Genomic DNA, 19,846 nt, shown 5'->3' on the forward strand with positions numbered 1-19,846 from the left:
TGTGCTACGGGACTTCGGTGACAACGTTAGATCATGACTGTGTGGTGATCCGATACGACTAACGACTAGTTGGAAATGTAACTTTTACTTGTATCCACTAATTTTAATCTAATATCGTCTACAATCAACACATGCGCTTTTATTTATATGGTGTTTTAGCAAACGAAATTTATAATGACCGAACGTCCGCTCTTTAGTCTCTTGGAGCGAACACTCGGCTGGCCATCGGATGGGAAAGATAGTGCTTGAGATCGTGCCACATGTCTTGTGGTCTGACCACTGTAGTTCTGTAGGATGCCAACTTTTGTTTGTGAGGACGGCAACTTTGGTTTTGTGCGGTTGACAACTTTACCCCATCGCGCTAGAAGGATAGAGAGTGAACATTTAATTATGTGAGGTCACAACTTTAGTTTTGTGGACATGACAACTTTAGTTCTGTTCGAATGACAATTTTACCCGTCGTGCCGGAAAGCTAGGCAACGAACGATTCGCTCCCTGTTCCATTCTATTAGCAGATGTCATAACAATCATTAGTCTATACAAAGTAAATGACTTAAAATATTTCCCGCCAAGGAATATTCTCTTTTGTGGTAACATGTATTTATAGCTTGCGTGACATGCACATCTGTGAAGTGCCAAATTATAATTTTCAAACGCTTTGAACACGTGCCATGCTAGTTCGTTTCAGAACAGACACGCAGTATACGCAGGGCGCACCAACCCCAAAAATTGCATGAACAACTGTATAGATATAGACTTGCGTGAGATAACATTAGACGAATCAATTGCTGTCATACATATACAGAGATAGCTGATGCAGGCATGGTAACACGATGATACAAAGGAGAAAAGAAAATGACAAAATCTTTCAGCGTGCGGACTTCCTCGTGATACCCACAGATTATTAAGTCGTGGATATCAGGGAGGCGCAGGTACAACGTACACGTAGCAGAGGAGACCAATTTTGTGGGGGATTGGCGTTGGCGACGATCTCGGGGACCGGTCTGTGTACGTCAAGGAACGGTGAAATCAAAGGCAAGCCAGTGCCTCGAGGCATCCCTTGGCAGTGCCCTTTGCGTTCTTGCAGACGGCCATGGTCTTGTTGTTTTTGCCAGAGTACTCGACCTTGACATCGTTGAGCTCGACGCCGCTGCAGGGCAGCTTGTCGGAGCAGAGCAGGCTGACGGCCTCCGGCGTGGAGGAGGTGCCGGTGATGTTCTTGAAGGTGACGTCCTTGATGGTGACGTGGGAGCTGCCCTTGGCGGGGCAGATCTTGTTGGGGCAGTAGTTCATGTCGATGATGATGGGGTTGGCCACGTCCTCCATGTTGACGTTCTCGTAGTGGATCTCGGAGGCCGTGAGCGAGGACTCGGCGGACTGGTAGGACTTGATCCGGAGGCCATTGGTGGCCTTCTTGAGCGTGCAGTCCTTGACGTTGATGTCGGTCACGTCCTTCTCGTCCTTGTACCTGCCGAGGCTGCCGATGCTGATGCCGTGGCCTGGGCCGCAGGTGACGCCGGTGATGTTGATCTTGGTGCTTCCCGGGCCGATGGAGATGCAGTCGTCGCCGACGCCGATGGTGGTGCCTGTGATGGTGATCCCGGACGAGTCGCCGATGTGGATGCCGTCCGTGTTGGGGCTGTCCCCGGGGGCGGTCACGGTCACGTCCTCGATGGTCACGCCCTTACATTGGAACACGTTCATGTGGAAGAACTTGGCGTTCAGGAGCGTGATCCCGGATATGGTGCCATTGGTTATAAAGTCCAGCACCAACGACTATATACAAAATGTGGATCAATGTGTTAGCTAGTTTAGACGTCGACAGGCAATTGAAATCAAAATGCACTTTACATTAAGCAGCAGCAGGCAGGTAGGTCGATAGTTCACGTACATTTGGCAGGATCTTGCAGTCGTATTTCTTGGCGCAGGCGTTCTTGCTCCAGACCTTGGGGCCCTGGCCGTCGAGCGTGCCTTTGCCGCTGATGACGAGGTTCTCGACGCGCATGATCTCGATCCAGTTGGACTTGTAGAGTGCCATGTCAGTGGAGCCCAGCAGGTTGCCGTCGAGCTGGATGGTGACGTCGCCCGTGCACGGGCCGGTGAAGTTGAGGGGACCCGTCAAGTAGTCGCCCTTGGGGATTTGGATCGTCTGCTTCCCGGTGCCCTTGCAAGCCGACGCCCACGCCTCCTCCAGAGCTTCGGTGCAGTCCGCCTTGCCGTCGCCCTTGCATTTGCCGGACTTGCTGATGTCCAATTCGCCGCCGCCGGACGACGGGCCCTCCGCCGCAGGGCCCTCCGCGTCCGCCTCCTTGTCTTTGCCCCCCTTCTCCTCCTTCTTCTCCTTCTTCTCGGCGGCCTTGCCGTGCGCGGCGACGCAAAGGATCACCAGGATGAACAACACCCTGATAGCATTACCGCTCAACGCCATTTTGTCGCCGTTTATTCAGGTGTGCAACTCTCTTATTCGTCGTCCTCACCGCTGATGATTTCCAGCGCTTGGAAAAGGAAAGCCCCTATATAATGGCAGGGGGGAGCCTACGCTTTCTATGTTAAGGGCGGCCCTGTTTTAGAGTTTGCCTTCTTTGCGCCATGGTTGACCACCACAATACATGTGTGTTCATGTCCCTTGGTTGATCTACATGTGTCGTTGACCACTTGAACGTTTCTTTTCTTGCCACCACATGCTGCTGCACAGGTCCGACGGGCATCCATGTCGATTGTGTCACTGACACTGCTAAACAGAGCAACTAGTACCATGCATCCATGTCCTGGCTCCGTCAAAGCCTAGGCACACGGCAAGGTCAAATGATGATTGTGATCTACCGACCGCAAGCAAGAGATACTAAATGCTAAAATGACAAAGATAAATCTGTCACCGATTTGGGGTAATTTGGTTGGAGATTTACTGCCTTAAGCAGAATTAGGATAATTTGGTTGGAGATTTTTATATTTTTGGGATTTTCGACTTGGGATTTCGAGCGAGGGAGATGAAGATTCGGAGAGAACAACAAAGATCTCTGTCTCTAGCCTCTAGGAATCGAACTTTTTTTTTGAGCGAAGCTAGGAATCGAACAGACGGGGACGAGTTGTCGAGGAAGATCGATCGGCCGGCCGACAGGCTGCAGAACCAGGCCCAAGGCCCATAGGAGAGCCGGACCAACGCAACAGCCCAGGCACTGAGGCAGAATTAGGCCCAGGCAACAAGAGAGGGGCTGAGGGCCAGGAGGCAGAGGCGCTGTGGCCCAAAACTATCGTTACGCATCTTGCAGCATTAGCGTTAGAGAGAAACTTTCGACGAGAAGACAGGAGAAAACCTAGCCGCCGCCAGGCGCCTAGGTTTTGCAAAGGAGGCAACGTCGCAGCTAACATGTGAATTTGTCGTTCCCCTCGCTTCTGACGCTATCTGGCGTCATGAGGTGAGGGAAACATCGGATCTTTCTAAACGTTTCAAGAAGTTTTCAGTTTTATAAATTGTGTGTTCTCATTGACTAAACTATGGTGGAGGATGCGACGTCGTTGAGAATAAAAGTACTCTGGTTCTTCCTCATCTATGGCGACATCTTTGCTGGTGATGCCATGGAGCCAGAGAATTTCCCCATCCGCAGGTTCGGTGTCTCCGATCTTGCGAGATTTGGGTTTGTGTACTCGCAAATCTGTTCGTACGGATCTGATGAGTTTTTATCAGTGTGTCGTTATGTTTTTATTGGCATTATTTTTTGTGGCTTTGGAGTCCTTCTTTGGTGTTCCGATAAAGATTTTGTGGTTCGACGACTTGTATCTTTAGGGGATCTTCTCTGGCTCAAGTACGTCCAACGATCATGGCTTATCTTTTTTTATGGGCGACTCAAGGGGCTTTCTAAAACCTTCAAAGGTAGTCAAGTTGGTGCAGGTGGTCGAGTAGCGGTGTCGTTGCTCCAGTCTGGGTGCAATATCTTTACCTAACCCTTGGCAGTACTTCATGTTGCAAAGATTGATATCATGGAGAATTTTTTTTTGAAACCTTCAATGTAATTTTTAGTTATAAGAGTTACTTGGTAGTTTTTTGGACTTTTTATCCAAAGCATTGTACCTGTAATCGATGTCGAATTTGAATAAAATTACAGGTGATTCTAAAAAAAACTATCGTTACGCGGGGCAGACGTGCTGCGTGCGTTCGTTTTTCGAGGGGACGAGAGGCACGCCGTGTTCGAGAGGATTTGATAGTTCAAAAATTTATTCGAAATTAAACTAGAAGATTTGAAAATTCAATTGAAAGTTAGACATATTTAGGGTTCCGCTTGCATCCCTGAGTCAAGAGCTTTCATGTCCTGGTTAGGAGGTTGTCAAGATGTTGTGCGCACTGCGCAGGTTCCTGTTTGATCTTGGCGTGCCAATCAGTGCCTGCAAACTAGTGTAGTGTTGGTGTTTCTTCCGGCGAGCGGCTGCGACTATGGTTTTTTGAGATTAAAATATTTTTTCGAAAGGTGGCCGTTCCCCCGGTCTATCCATCAATCAATGCACACAACTATTACTCATCATGAATTTTGATTATGTTATATGGCCATACTAGGTCCACTAGTCTCAATTCGGGCCAAACAAGGTATCCACAACCTCACGCACAACTGATGTGAATTGGGTTGGTCAGATCATGCTTGAAGAACACATGTCAATATACAGATACTAAAAAAGAAATATCAATATCCTCCGAAAAAATGAAAACATATATCGAAATAAGAACTACTCCCTCCGATCCAAAATTCTTGTCTCAAATTTGCCTAAAATATGAATGTATCTATTTTTAAAAAGTGCCTAGATACATGTAATATTTCGACAACAATTTAGAATCGGAGGGAGTATAAACTAAGTGAAAAATGTCAACTTCACCGAAAAAATATTGTACCAATTGAACAATGGGTGGATTCAAGTTGCACAACACAAAAAGTGCAATTTGGTGTTATGAGATGTGCAAATAGGTAAAACAAAATTAACATATGAAATCTCAATAAAAAAGGCACAAAACACAGACACAAGGTTTAAAACCTGAAAAACAAATTTGCAGAAATAAGTTACCCATTTTGTGAACTCAAGTTACCCATTTTGTCAACTCAAGTTGCACAAACAAATAGTTCAACTTTGATTTTGTATGTTGAGTTTGAAAAAAAAAAGATTTTTGAAAAAATGAGATCCCAAAATGCAACTTCATTATCGTTAGGTGTTTTTTTTTCGAAAAGGAGGACATCCCCCGGCCTCTGCATCGATCGATGCACACAACCATCAATTATTAAAAGTATTCAAAGTACATGTCTCAGAGTTACTAAAGATAATGAAAAAATGATGAAAGGATAACATCAATATCCTCTAGCCTAAGACCGGTGCGCCATCCAAACCGGCTGAATAACTCCCGTGCTACCGTCTCCAAACGGTTGCACCCAGATTCCATAAACCCTTGTGCCTCCATCGAAGCAGTAGGGACCACGTACGGAGCCAATGCGACTTCCGAAGAACAACCTGCAAGAAATTAGACACTTTCTTGTTACGAAAAACCAAATCATTTCTGCAATTCCATATAGACCAACATATCGCACAACCCTACAAGGATGAGCGATGTAATTTTTTTTCAACTCCCCGAAGCCACCGACCAAACATATTAGTAACACATGATGGAAGAGGTAAATTAAATGTCACAAAGACGGTTCGCCAGACCAAACACGCCATTGGACACTAAAAAAATAGATGTTGAATGATCTCATCTTGATCACAAAAAACACATTTCTTGCTACCACCCCAATTTCTTTTGACCAAATTATCCTTTGTAAGCACCACCCCACGACATAAATACCAAGCAAAAAATTTAATTTTAGGAGGAACCTTAAGATTATTAATAATGATTGCCAATTTAGACATAAGGTATCGTTAGGTGTGAAAATGAAGAAAAACATTTCTCATAAATGAAATCCCCAAAAAATATATTTAAAACTTGGTGAATTCTGCAGTGCATTTGTGCAGCTTATGCAGCAGTGCACCCTTTTGTTCTCCACATCAGAGCACCAAAACACCTGTCTTTTCCTGCCAACACACTTTCCTAAAGGTGCTTCATCCAGCTATCCTGAGCAGCATGGCCGGCTGGTGTTGCTTCCGACCGAAGATTTGAGCTGCAACTTGCACAAGCGGTATCTTGCCCCTCTACGTTTTATTCCTATTTCTCGCAAACCTACTTCCTGAAGACCAGCCAAATTAACCAGTGAGCCACCTCGTCCAAAATAGAGATAATTGCACCGCTAGTCCCAGAACTTGAGTGGTGGGAGCATTTTAGTCACACAACTTGAAAAATGAGCAAATCTAGTCCCTAAACTTGATTTGCGGATTGGTTAGATGATACGGGTCGGAGTGGCCCGATCTTTCGATGAGATTGATAACTCTCGATTTGTGTAGGAGGTGACGTTGACGATCCGACTACGGCCTAGGAAGCAGCGTCTTAGCAATCGATACACCAACTCCAGAGGGTTATTGATCACGCGGGGACACGATCAACCTGACCACGAAGGTCTTTGTTCCTGCAAGCAATCGAAGAACAAGCAAGAACAAGATAAATAGCAGATGCAATCTAAAATTGCGAATACTATATCAAACCAATGTCTCAACGAGACGATAAGTTGGGGTTCCGAAAACGGTAAAACAGGTGGTCTAACCGACACACGCGATTACACGAAGTAGTAGCGATGGCTAACTTTTAACTAAACAAAACCCAAGGCTCCTTAGGGGGGGCTCATGGGGTATATAAAGGAGGAGGGAGAGATATTTTCGTCCACCTTGAGTAAAGAGGCCGAAATCCAACTCTATCTCTAACTTTCCTAACAAACTACAACTCTTTAGGAAACAGAAAAACAGATTCGTCAGCTTGTTTTGTCCGTCACAGTCAGCACGAGTCGAATATCTTGATGGGGCTAGATCCATTGGAAAGGTCTTGCAATTACCTTTCCAACAAGTACTTGATTACTTGATTTGGAATCCGGATGCGGCCTGGGTGATTAAAACAAATTCGGGTCTCCTGGCAGCTCGGACCTGAATCGGATTCAACTTTAATTCGTGATATCTTTCTCTAGCAAGCTCCGAATTCATGTGCCGTTTGATTTGTTGGAAAGTACACTTGAAATCCTTCCCTCTCAGCTGTATGAATGCTTGATTCTTGTTGGCCCTCCCGTTCGCTTCCATCGTATCTCATCTTGACCTTGGACTTGAAAAGCTCGACAAGATGCCTACGTAATAAAACGAGATAAGATAGTAGTAACTCCGCCTCTTCATAAATATGACAATGAAAACAATTACTACTTGAATTCACCTAATTATAAATCTTGTCAAATATTATAGAATTGAGGGTACCAAAGTTCGTATCCATGGTTAGCATGTCCATATCATTAGAGGTCCAGGCTAATCATATGGTGCCACGTTGTTGTTTTAGCCGGTTATGAGTTTTCGCAATAAGCCCTCTGAGAAGATTGCATCTTACTCCTCGATCCAGCTATCAGGGGCATCAGAAAAGAGTCTTTTCTTTTAAAAAATAAACCTATTCCACACCTTTTCCTCTTACGCCCGACTCTGTCGTAACCCTAGAATCGCCGGCGTGCCGAGCTTGTGCGAGAGACGGTGGTCTGAGCTTGGGCGAGAGACGGAGGACTAAGCTAGGGCGAGAGACCAAGCACTTGATGCGTGCACCCGAGCGGCATGATTCGCGGCAGATGGGTGGCAGCCACGATCGAGGTGGAGACGGAGGATTGGGAGGCGCCGGCGACAACAACAGGTGGAGTACAGCGGGCCGCGGCGGTTGGGCCAAGGTGACCGGTGAGGCTTACTGGGACCCTAGGGCATCGTCCAAGGTGAGATTTGGTGAATATCTGATGGCGCTCTCCACCTCTGTTTTGTGCCCCTATTTCTTGATGCACTTTGGTTGGAAAATTTGAAACGCAGGGCATTGTACTGATAAAATTGTTGAACTGAAGAATGATTCGACACTGCAGAAGAGGCAGAACAACAACATTCTAGTTGCTTTGGAAGGTGAAAATCGAAGGCTACTCCAGATAGTAGCTGAGCTGGAAGTGGTGATCAAGAAGATGAAGAAAGAGAAGAAGTTGATTGAAAGGAGTCATTTGGAAGAGATTAGGGGCAGGGATAGGAAAGAGTTATGCATCTTCGTGTTAGTAGCAGCTTGTGCAATTGTGTACGCATTAACTGCTTTGATCACAAGGGGCTTCATCTAATTGGGAAGTTCAGTTTGTAATGAATGCCTGTTGTGTCAAATTCAGTTTGGATATGAATATCAGTTTAAAATTCTGTTTGAATTTCAGTTTCAAATTGTGTTTGAATTTCTGTTTGAGGCCTCTTTCTCTTTCTGTCAAGAAGATAAATAGAGAAATATTATGCTATCTATTTCAAACTGTGTTTCAAATGTAATTCAGAGACAAGTTAAATAGACAAAACTGCAACACGATGAACTAAAATATATCACAGTTTACATCCAGTATCCAACAATTACTACCAAAATGCAAAGCACACAGAAATATATCCAGTTTCGCATAGAAGTAAAATACATCCAATTTCACATAGAACCAAAATATATCCCAGTTTCACAGAAAACCAAAATAAAGTTGACAGCTAGACCTCATCAGTTGGTGCATTCTGTGTGATAGCTATCTCTTCTTCACCACCTAGATTGGCTTGTGCTTGCTGGCCCTGTTGATCATCACCAAAAATCAGGAAGTGTAGTGATCCTGGTCCTGTGTTGTATGATCTCTTTCTCCCCCTGGCCTTAGCTTCAGCTCTATTAGTTGCTCCAGATGCTTGAGCAAATGCACCTCGTGCTCTCCTTCCTCTCCTTTGTGCAGCAGTGCTTCCCCCTCCTCTGCTTTGTCCTCCACCAGCAGATGCAGAAGCAATGTTGCTTTCCCCTCCTCCGCCCCTGCCTCTCACATGTCCTCCATCAGCTGCTCCAGATGCTTGAGCATCAATGACAGCTGCTCCAGCCATTGTCCTTCCCCTTCCAGCAGTTTTCCTTTCCCTCCCTCTCACTTGTGCAGCAAAAGAAGTTATTCCTCTTCCTCTGCCTTGTCCAGCTACAGTGCTTGCTGCAGCTTCATTGTTGTTTCCTCTGCCTCTGCCTTGTGATCCCCTTTTTCTTGCATTCAAATTTGCGGTAGTTACCCTGGCAGCTGGAAGTGCATCCCTTGCAGCAGCAACAAATGAACTCTCAAATGGTAATGGATCATGTGATCTGTTGACATGATCCATAGCTCTGTCCTGACAAGTGCAATAAAAGTTGAACATGTTATCTGTTTTACATAATACTGCATAAACAATTGATCTCAGAAACCATTAAAGTTGAACATGATTACCTGTTGGTCCATAGTGTGTATCATGGTTTCCCTCTTCATTGGATCCAAAGCAGGGTTTGGAGTAGCAGACGTAATATTCTGCAAAATGACAATGCTGTTCTCAGCTCTTTCACATCATTGAAGACCATCCCAACCTTGAACACTGGATCATCCATGTCTACTTCTGGATTGAAAGCTTTGAATTTGTACTTTAAGCTCTCCTCCATTTCTTTGCTGAAATCCATGTCATCTAATGCTGCATCATCTTCTATCTCAATTTTCTCATCTTTCTCATTGTGATCATTGACCTCTTTGTCAACATTGTCAGTAAACAAGTCATCATCTCCACTCATAGCATCAAAATCACTGTCAGAAAAAGTTGAATCAAACTCACTGTCATCACTACTAGGATTTAGTTGCTCATCATCTTCTTTTTCTACTAACTGATCAACTCCTGGCACCTCAACTGAGTTGTGAGTTTCTTCAACCAAATTCTGGTCTTTACTAGGGTTCTCCTCAGGGATCATAACATCAGGCAACTCTGGTTCTCCTCCACTATAAATCACATCATCTCTGAATCTATTTAACAAATTTTGAGGATCTTCAGCAGCATTATGAGACTCTTGTTCACCACATTGGTCTTCAGGGATCATAACAGCAGGCAACTCTGGTCCTCCTCCACTATAAATGACATCATCTCTGAATCTCTTTATGAAATTCCTGTGATCAATTAAAGGGACTTCTCATGCTCAGCTGCATTGATCATGTCCACAATATCAGAATCTGATTCAATGCATTGCATTGCTCCCTCTTCATGAATATCCATCCCAGGCCTGCACCAATATACATGAAGTGTGCCATCCATTTCATACCCTAGCCGCTTCAAAATTTCCTCAATCCAAAGCAAAGATCATGTCTCTCTGTTGCAATTGTCGATGAATGCAAATTGAGGGTGCTCATATGTTAGTGTCAACCTAATCCCACAGAATATCCCATCGTGCTCAACAACACAGGAGAAAATGTCACCAGATTAATCTACATTAACAAATTACAGAGCAGCAGTTCAATTTTCACGAAAACATCTGAAATCTGAACATTATGGAATCAACATGTCTTACACGCCATAATCTACCGAACATATGGGCTTAATCAACCATCAAATTGGCACAGCATCTAATCTGAGGCATTATATGAAGCGGATTACCCAAGATCATCAAAGCCGAAAACCCTATCACAAACCCCACCTAACCACCCCAATAGACAGAGCCAGGGCATGAAATCGAAGAACGTACCGTACTCTGGCGACCCATCGTCCCACTGACGGAGCCGCGGCTTCGGCCGCATCGATGTTGTCGGCGTTGATCGGCCACCACGTCGTCGTCGAGAGAGAGAGGAGGGGGCACGCGAAGTCGGAACGGGCGGAAGAAGGAAGATGAAACGCTCTGTTCGATGGTGGGGGTGGAAATGAAAAGACCTAGGTTTTCGGGGTAGTTTTGCAAATATCACATTGATCACAACCGGTTTCCTGAGTCGTGAAATGTCTAATCACGAGGGGCTTTTTCAGAAAAATGCCGGTCGACCAACTGGAACCCTCCCGAGCATGCCACGTGTCCAATTCGGACTAATCCGGATTACTGTGCATCCCTAATGAAGTTTAGGGACTAGCTTTGCTCATTTTTCAAGTTGTGTGACTAAAATGCTCCCACCACTCAAGTTCTTGGACTAGCGGTGCAATTACCTCTCCAAAATACTAGTTAAAATAGGCTAGATTCGATCAACTACACGTCTACACCTAGTGCAACTGGATTTCTCATATGAGCTGGGAAATTCAGCTGTACCCATGCAGTCAACTCTGAGACAGAAATCAACACTACAAAACATACACATCTCATTACAGTTCCAAAGACATAATTAAGAATGCTCTATTTCTCTTTTGTACAGCTCATCTTTGCAAAAGCCCTCTGATACAATCATTACAGCAAGTACTCTAAATCTCATCACCTAACCTCTCGTATCCTAGAGCTATCCAAAGAACCAGAAGCTAACAAGATCTCGTTGAGAGAGCGAGAAAAAAGAAAAGTTATGCACAAAGAAAGAAGAACCAAAAAAGTGCAGGCGCCAGCCAGGCTAGAAGTCTACAGCATGATTGCAGCATATATGAGATATTCAGAAATCGATGCTGCCGTCGCCGCTGGCCCTGCACATGCACCCGGGCGTCCTGGGCTGCCGGTAGGCGCTCCGGCCCCTTGGCCGGGCCCGGACCCGCTTGTACTCGTCCACCATGATCCTCACCCTCTTCTGGAACCCGCCCCACTCGATGCCGCCTTCCTCCGACAGGATCTGCGCGTACCGCTTCCGGTTCGGGTGCAGCGTCGGCGCCCGGCCCCTGCCGTGGTACACGCGGTACCCCGACACGAGCGACGACAGCTGGCTGCCGGAGTCCGTCACCGCGAAGACGTCCGACGACGCGCACGCGATGAAGTCCAGCGCTGCCAGCTGCAATGCAATGCCAGGTCGAGAGTACTAGTAAGCGATCCCATCATCGGAGTAGTAAGAGAATTTAACTCGATTTTTTGTGGTGTCACGGCGGATTTACCCGGGAAGAGAAGTTTTTGAATGGAGCTAGCTCGTCCGAGGAGAGGATGTCATCTTTGGTGACCAGATTCGGGTACAGCCGCGTGAGAGGGCGCAGCCGTGTCGCGCCGCCGTATATCCGAGACCCGGCCACGTAGAGGAACGTCCGGTGGTCGTAGCCGAGCCCGGAGAGGATAAGCCCGGCTTCTTCAGGCGTCAGCGGGCACCTCCCCAGGCTGCGCTGCTCCTCCGGTGACACCGTGCTGGCGACACACAGAAAATAAATGTCACTTCTCGGTAAAAATGCAGCAACGGAGCATGAGACGGGCGATCGGTTCAGTGCCGTACGTGTTCCGGAGGCGCGTGGCGAGGGCCGGGAAATGAGTTTCCCTGAACGCCTGCAGCTCCCTCCGCTCCTCTTCGCCGCCGCCGAATTCGCAGAGGGAGTAGGCCACCATGTCCACCTCGAACCTCATGTGCAGAGCAACGAACCTGCTTGGCAAGCCGCCGCCGGCCGTGGTGGCGCCGTCGAGCATGTTGCCTCCGAACAGCTGCTTGTCCATCTCCGTCTGCATCGCGCTCACTCCCCGTAGCCGCTGGACCAGCACAGAGCCCAGTCTCTGGATTTCAGGGGCGAACTTGAGAGCATGGAAATTGCATCTGCATCGCAACCTCTGCAAACGCAAATCCTGTCAGGAGGTGTGGCTGGAGCCTGGAGGTGCTTCGTCTAAATTCTTTCTTTCAGTAAAATATAATCTTAACATGAATGAATTGTTTACCTGCAGATGGGCAGGAACCGAGTCGAACCCGAGCCGGTTTCCAAATCCGAGGAAATGAACTAGGCCGTTTTTCCGAAGAACAGGAAGTGCCAAGTTGATGAATTCAGACGGTTCAGCCTCCTTACGGATGTCACTATCAGTCATCTGTGATAAATGGGGGACAATGGAACCGATAAGGGAATCCTTTTTTTCTTCTTTCGAAAAGGGGGAACCCCGGCTTCAATAAGGGAATCTGAAGAACCAAAAGCGTCTCAAAGTTTAAAGGCACAGTTCAGGCACTAACTTGGCTACCGATCGCTTCTAGATCTAGAGACTGGAGATGGGGTGGTAAATCTTTCACAATTTGCACGTCACTCTTCATGTAGTTCACGAAGTAGTCTTCCTGGTAAATGTCACCGAACTGACTGATTGAAAAGGACAGGGATGACAGAAATACCAAACAAAATTTTGTCAGACATCATTTCCAGAGAAAAAGAGTCAAATACAGGCAGTGGAGAATTAATTTGAACTCTACAAGTTTTTTTTTTCTAGAATACACCGAAGCGGGTGTTCATCTATTAAAAAGAAGAAGACTGCAGAGCAGTTTAGTCCAGAAGTTGATGATTGTTAATAGCTGTCCACAGAAGCAAAAAGAAATCCAATCTGATGTGCTTTCCTTTGTATTGCGCAGTAAAGTGCATTGCATCTGTAATGACTAACCTTTTGTCCTTCCAGACACTGCTGTAAAGAAACCGGGGAATCACTAGTGTGGCATTAAGCAGCTTTGCAACGACAACAGCATTGCACACCTGGAGGAACAATGCAAGATGATGCTCATTTAGGTGCCGAATATCAAAAATTAACGTGGTATTGAGCTGATCTTGTGGGGATTTAAGCTCCAGATCCTTACCGCCACGCGCTGTTGGTTGAGACCGCCATTTGCACTGACCAGAATGAAGCCGTTGTTGTTCTCGCTAGGCCCTGCGAGATAACCAAATATACTGTCAGAAAGCAAAACGAGAAAAGGAAACTAAATATTTGTAGTTGCTTGTATTAAGTTTAACCTTCATCGGCCAAGCTGTGTTTGGCAGCACATGGTTTCCATTTGTGCGCCTGCTTGTAGGGTTCTTCCCATAATTCGAAACTTTCACCATCAGACTCGTTCTGCACTGGCAGGGAGGTAGAATTGCAACATGAGTGAAAAATGCTAAAGAAAATAAAGAGTTTATACTGCTACTATATACAGTACATTGCAGAAAGCAATTGGTGGAAGGCTATGATGGCAGAATCAAACCTTTGTGCTGTCTGAAGTTGCCATCTCGAGAAGCCTTGCATGCATTATCTGCTCGGCCTGTTCCTTCCTTGCAAAATTCTGCTTGAGCTCCTTTCACGAAAATGGTTTTATCAGATCGAGTGATTTTACATGGTGTGCAGAATTAGAAACATTTCAGTTGGCTACAAGATTCAAACGAAACGACCGCTGGACATGAATGAGTACAGCTATTGCACAATCAGAAGGGGGGGGCGGGGGGGTGGGGGGGGGAGAAAATCAAATAATCAAATTCAGGGGCGACACAAAACGGAGGCGATCAGATAAAGATAAATTCGCGATCCCACATGCGCGTTAGTTTCCTGAATTTGATCAGCAGGGGCAACATATTACATATAACATACCTGAAGGCCCCTGAAGCTCATGGAGATGGCGCCGCTCCGGAACTGCATCTGATGAACCGCGGACATGAGGAGGGAGGCGGCGAGCAGGAGGCAGCCCAGGAACCCGACCACCACGGCGAACACCCTGAGGTGCCACGACGAGACGCCGGCGACGCCCCTCGCCTTGCCCTGCTGCCGCGGCCTCCCGATGTTGGTCGCGCCGACCCTCGCCTCGCAGGCCGGGCCGACGACAACGCAAGAGGCATCCATTTTCCGCCGCTGGATCAAGAAAGCGCCGCCGTTAGGGAAGCACCAGCCACCAGGCGCTTCTTCTTCTACATCCCATTGGGGGCTAGCTTGTCTTGGAGGGCAACCTCAGCTCCACCAACACGGCAGCAACAACGACCCCATTTGGCACCTAGATGTTGAATTATTCTTTTCCTCTTGACCTCCAGTTCATGGATGGACGACGGACAACGTGGGCATCCAGCAAATCCCGTACGAATTTCGGAGTATTGAACGGTTGGTCAAACGAGGCGCTGCCTGCAGCTTCCGTTCTCTCTGTCCCTCGATCAGTGTGTAACCACCGTGCAGGTAAGATGATTTGATAAGGCAATGAATCCGACTCAGCGGCAGGCAGCCTCCTCGTGGCGGAGATAAAGAAATGGGCTCGCTTTTCTCAGGAAGGGGGTCGATCGAGGATTAAAGAAAGCGGGAAATCGGCTAGCGGAAGTGGAAGGGATCGACCTAACGTGAGAAGGACTCGCCGGCATCTAGCAAACTGGCTGGACGATCGCTGGCAGGGAGTGTGGAGTGGTAGGATGGAGATTGCATCTTTGGGAGGTGTTTCGTAGAAGCGAAGAGAGGTTTTCGGTTGGACGTTTGTTGATGGATGAGACGGCACGAAAAAGAGGGCGGAGTCGGTAGCCGCCCGCCCGGTTGGTGCATGGTACAAATCGGGATTTCTTTGTGCCGTTTCCCTTCGTTTTTGATATTTTCTTGCTTGGACACTGGACATATCCTCTTGCCGCCGAGCGGAGGATGCCATCTGCGCTTTGTCTTGTTCGTTGTTGGCAGGCCGTAACGTTGGGATGACACGGGCAGCACCGAGGAAAGCGGCCTCACCTCCGAGACCTCACCTCACGAGTGGTAGGCCGTGGAAGCAGCACGAAAGTGTAGCTGAATCTCGGTGTCAGCTGCGAACAAACACCATCCGGAGATCACAAGACTCAGACTATGTGCTACACCTTATTCAGCAAAACCATGATTTTAAATAGCGCGCTATGACATTTAGCGCCGGTCTCCTCCAGATGTTATAGACCTTATAGCGTGTTATAGCACGCGCTATTTCAAATAACGTTTTGAAAAAAAAATTGAATCAAATATAGCCCAAAATTGAAGGTTTCAGCATAAGAACGTACTAAAAAGTTCTCCAATCATTTACAAAACCAAGCAAATGACATAAACATAAATTTGAAGCATAATTGAAGCGCCGGAGGCGCCACCGTTGGTGGCGAGCTGGAGGAAAGACGGCCTGTTGCGAGCTGAAGGAAGGAGTCGTTGCCCCCGCAGCCGATCACGACCTATAGGATCTGCCGCCTCCGTTCTCGTGATGGAGCCGTTTTAGGTCTGAGAGACTGAGACGAGACATTTTGAGCTTGGTCTTTACGCCGGCATGGTACTATTTGGATTTTGGATGCTAAATTATTTAGCGACGCTATAGCAAATAGCGTTTAGCACCATTTAGCGTGCTAATAGCGAGAATAGCGGCTTAGCGAGAAAAATTGCTTAAACGTAGCGTCGGGTCTTCAGATATGCTATAGCGACACTTTAGCGAGGAAATAGCGTGCTATTTAAAACCATGAGCAAAACCAAAAGAACCGTAGCAACTGCATTTCTCTCTTTTTCTTTGTGAGAGACGTATAAAGTAGGAACTTTTTTCTTTTTGCGGGTGTATAAAGTAGCTACTTCATATTAGTTGTTGGGGGAGTGGGGGGAAATACCAGGAGAGACATATCATCAGATATGTTTACATTGTTGGATACCGAAAATGTTCGTGTCAAGCATGAAAAAGAAATGATTCTTTTCTGAAATGTTTTGACGTAGGAAAGACAAATCAACAAAAAACAGTTAAACAAACAAAAGGAATAAAACTGAAATAAGAAAAAAAAATAAAAAAAAAAATCAAGAATGATCAAGAGTATCAAAGAAAATTTCATAAATTTATAAAATGTGTTCGTGTATTTCAGAAAATACTATTTATGGTAGAAAAGAACTGGTCATATACTTCGAAATAAATGTTTTGTCTATGAAAAACATGTTCATGCATTCCCCACAAATAAAAATAAAATGGAACCAATAATATTTATATTTAAATAAAAAATGAAATCAAATAAAATAAATAAAAGTGGAAACCACAAAATCTAAATTAAATAGTAAAATAAAATTAACCAAAGACAAGGAAAGAGAGGGAAAACAGAAGAAATGAGAACAATAAAAAGATACGTCCAGTTTTTATTGCACTATTCGACACCGTTGGGGTGACACAGGGAGGAATGGTATTGTCCGGAGTGAGCGGGGATTAAGAAATCTTGTTTTTCTAGAACAACGATCTGGCTTTATTTATTCATTGAATTGAGTACATTTGATCGAATGATAAAACGACAACAAAGATTTTGAATAAACTAAAAGTTACATAACAAACCTTTGAAGTAAACTTCTTTAGCTGCGTCATTCGTATCTTGATATTTCTCCATATATCTGGTGATGAAATTGTAGAAGACAAAATCTACACAAGTTGGACTAACCTTGTGGATTTTATAGAGCCGCATGAGCTGCCCACTCCAATGGGTGAGAACCTGATATCGCTCAACGCGCTGGCCGGGGACACACCCGTCACAAGACAGGTTGTCAATCCGTTGAATCATCGCCGAACCGATGAGGAAGATGACAAAAATTACAGAATTACGAGCCGTGAGATCCACAAACTCATGGAGTAGACCAAGATGATTACGCTAGAACAGGGTGGAGTCGGGAGACCTTTAATCCGTATGCTGCCACCGCCACCGTCAAGACGTTGCCGCCAAGAATACACCAAACCTTACAACAAAGGTACTAAAAACAATAGGCCTGATGTGTGCCCCCCCCCCCCCACCACCCCCCTCATGATGCCCGCGAGGGGAACCAGAAGATCACGATGATGATTTCTTTTCTTCCGGTGGCTAGGGTTCCAGCCGAAGAGCTCGTCTGATTCTACGACCGCGATAGGGTTCCAGCCGAAAAGCTAGGGTTCTAGCCAAAGAGCTCTCGTACTAGAATTTTTTTTCCTATATGGATAGCAGCTCTTGCTCAACTCGACCAACTTTTGCTTTATCACAAACAATTTTCGAGTGCTCGATAGCAACCTTACCACCGTACGACAACTTTGGCTGATATATCAATGACGATGTTGCTGTATTAGCAAATTTTACTCCATTGCACACAAGTTTAGTGTTTCAAACAACAATATTTTACTTAATGTGTCGGCAAATTTGTTTTTCCGCTGGCAACTTTGAATTCCTGCAGTAGTAAGTTTGTCTCCTATACCGACCCCAACTCAACAACAACTTTGGCTTTATACCAGAAAATTTGACTCACGTACTAGCAATTTTGACTCTCCTACCAGCAAGTATCGCTGAGATACTAGCAACTTCTGCTGCTATACTGACAACTTTGGACTCCCAAATCGGCAACTTTGCCTCCCATACCAGCAATTTGGCTCCCATACTGGCAACTTTGGCTCGATACTAGTAACTATTCTAATAGCAAATTTATCACCTACACCGGCGACTTTGCCTCTCACACTAGAAACTTTGGCTTCTATACTGAAAGATTTGACTACCGTACTACCAACTTTGGCAGCGCTACTCGCAACTTCGAATCACATACTAGCAAATTTGGTAACTGTAGTAGCAACTTTGGCCGCTATAATGGTAATTTTAGACACCCTGAGCGACAACTTTGTCTTCGAAACAGGCAACTTTGGACTCCAATATGAGTAACTTCGGCTCCCATACCAGTACTTTCGGCTCCAAAATTAGCAACTTAGGTTGTTATACCAATAACTTTGGACTTAGAGACCGACAAATTTGTCTTCCATACCAACAACTTTGGCTTCAAATATCAAGAACTTTGGCTCTCATACTAGACTTAATTTGCCTCCTATACCGCACCACTAGATTAGCATACTAGCAATTACGACTCATCCTAGCAACTTTGCCTCATATATCAGCAACTTTTGCTGTACAACAGTTGCCTCAACACACTTTTGGGGTTTTTTAGGCAACTATCTACACACATTTAGCAACATTGGATTAGTAAGCAACTTTTGAGTTATTTTGCCAACTATCTACACATATAAGCAACTTTCTGTTGCAAAATCAACCTAACATGTGTAAGGTGCCAATTTCGGATCAATACTAGACAACATTTTAGGCCCTCTCTGGATCATAGGATTTTGGAAACTCATGAATAGGAAATTTATAGGATTGAGATGCCATGCTATGTTCAGTCCTATGAAATGCAAAAACTGTGGATTTGAGAGTAAAGTTCATTTTGCTGCAACATAGGAACATTGATTGACATAGTCATCAGATCGACGTGAATTGCAAGAGAACGGTCTGGCTTGAAAGGGAGAACGTTGATTAGTACAAACTAGGTTCATATGAACAGGCAGGAAGGGTGTTGTTGTAAAATATTTCAATCCAGACAATCTTGTGCTAGAAAGATGTAACTGATAGAAAATACCCCAATTAAATTCAGCAGCTTTACTGTAGAAAAATAAGCCTACTTTTATCTAAAGGTATTATAAGAATATATATGCAGACTTGCACTAGAAAAACATGCATCAAACTAAATCTACTAATGGTGATTGCTAGATGCGAACTACATGTTGCAGGATATGCAAATTAATCATACGCCAATGTAATTTAGCTGAAACTTAGAACCTGGATAGAATCAAAACTTTGAAGTGGTTTGTATGACTGTCCATGTCCAGTACTTCAGATGATATGGTGCCACCAGCTAACAGAAACTTAGAGAAATCTCCCTAAAAAAATCGTAAACAGTATGTCCTGTGTGTACCACAGATCAATAAGAGCAACAATATGACGGCGGTAAGCAACTAATTCCCTCGGTTTTCCATTGAATTGGGCTCCCGCGTACCGCTTCGAACAGAATGAGATAAAGAGGTCGAGCGAGGGAGCGCGGGAGGAGAGGAGACGAGACCCCGCGATTCATCCCGGCGGTGGTGACGAAGGTACTCCCCTCCCCACCCTCCTCCTCCCTTGCCCTTCTCCTCCGCTTTCATCTCCTCCCTCGGCCGTCCCTCCCTCCAACAGCAGCCTCCAACCCTAGGTCGCGACAGTGGGGGGCGGAACTACGGTGGCGGCTGAGTGGTAGGCCGAGGTTGGCCACCTCCGCATGCATCTCCCCCAAGCCGGCCTCTCCCTGGCCCTCCTCTGCCCCTTTGATTCCTTC

The 19,846-nt window shown here is 45.6% G+C and overlaps 2 protein-coding genes across 4 annotated transcripts; both read right to left on the reverse strand.

The window, feature by feature from the left end:
• Positions 1–729: 729 nt before the first annotated feature.
• LOC100845881 (exopolygalacturonase) lies at positions 730–2,471 on the reverse strand. Its single transcript, XM_003563791.3, has 2 exons — positions 1,892–2,471; positions 730–1,776 (listed from the first exon to the last, which is right to left on the reverse strand). Exons 1-2 carry the CDS (start codon positions 2,426–2,428, stop codon positions 1,030–1,032), a joined length of 1,284 nt encoding a protein of 427 aa, XP_003563839.1. The 5' UTR covers positions 2,429–2,471; the 3' UTR covers positions 730–1,029.
• Positions 2,472–11,208: 8,737 nt separating this feature from the next.
• Positions 11,209–15,283, reverse strand: LOC100845550 (O-fucosyltransferase 8). 3 transcript variants are annotated; one of them, XM_014899339.2, is made up of 10 exons: positions 14,351–15,283; positions 13,971–14,048; positions 13,741–13,840; positions 13,587–13,657; positions 13,397–13,485; positions 12,981–13,101; positions 12,698–12,841; positions 12,267–12,592; positions 11,941–12,181; positions 11,209–11,840 (listed from the first exon to the last, which is right to left on the reverse strand). In XM_014899339.2, exons 1-10 carry the CDS (start codon positions 14,597–14,599, stop codon positions 11,511–11,513), a joined length of 1,749 nt encoding a protein of 582 aa, XP_014754825.1. In that variant the 5' UTR covers positions 14,600–15,283; the 3' UTR covers positions 11,209–11,510. The 3 variants fall into 3 exon arrangements, with proteins under 3 accessions (XP_014754825.1, XP_010227672.2, XP_014754786.1); XM_010229370.3 differs by having other exon boundaries at positions 13,971–14,057; XM_014899300.2 differs by having other exon boundaries at positions 13,971–14,060; positions 14,351–15,281.
• Positions 15,284–19,846: the final 4,563 nt, after the last annotated feature.

This window comes from Brachypodium distachyon, chromosome 1 (assembly GCF_000005505.3).
Source record: "Brachypodium distachyon strain Bd21 chromosome 1, Brachypodium_distachyon_v3.0, whole genome shotgun sequence".
Lineage (NCBI taxonomy): Eukaryota > Viridiplantae > Streptophyta > Magnoliopsida > Poales > Poaceae > Brachypodium > Brachypodium distachyon.

Bases quoted from the DNA above. Each gene is read 5' to 3' on its own strand.
- LOC100845881 (XM_003563791.3), bottom strand. From the start codon at position 2,428: ATGGCGTTGAGCGGTAATGCTATCAGGGTGTTGTTCATCCTGGTGATC. The intron at 1,777-1,891 runs GTACGTGAACTA...TTTTGTATATAG, and splicing joins ACTGCAAGATCCTGCCAAAT to TCGTTGGTGCTGGACTTTAT.
- LOC100845550 (XM_014899300.2), bottom strand. From the start codon at position 14,599: ATGGATGCCTCTTGCGTTGTCGTCGGCCCGGCCTGCGAGGCGAGGGTC. The intron at 12,182-12,266 runs GTACGGCACTGA...GTGTGTCGCCAG, and splicing joins GCCACGCGCCTCCGGAACAC to CACGGTGTCACCGGAGGAGC. The intron at 11,841-11,940 runs GTAAATCCGCCG...ATTGCATTGCAG, and splicing joins TCAAAAACTTCTCTTCCCGG to CTGGCAGCGCTGGACTTCAT.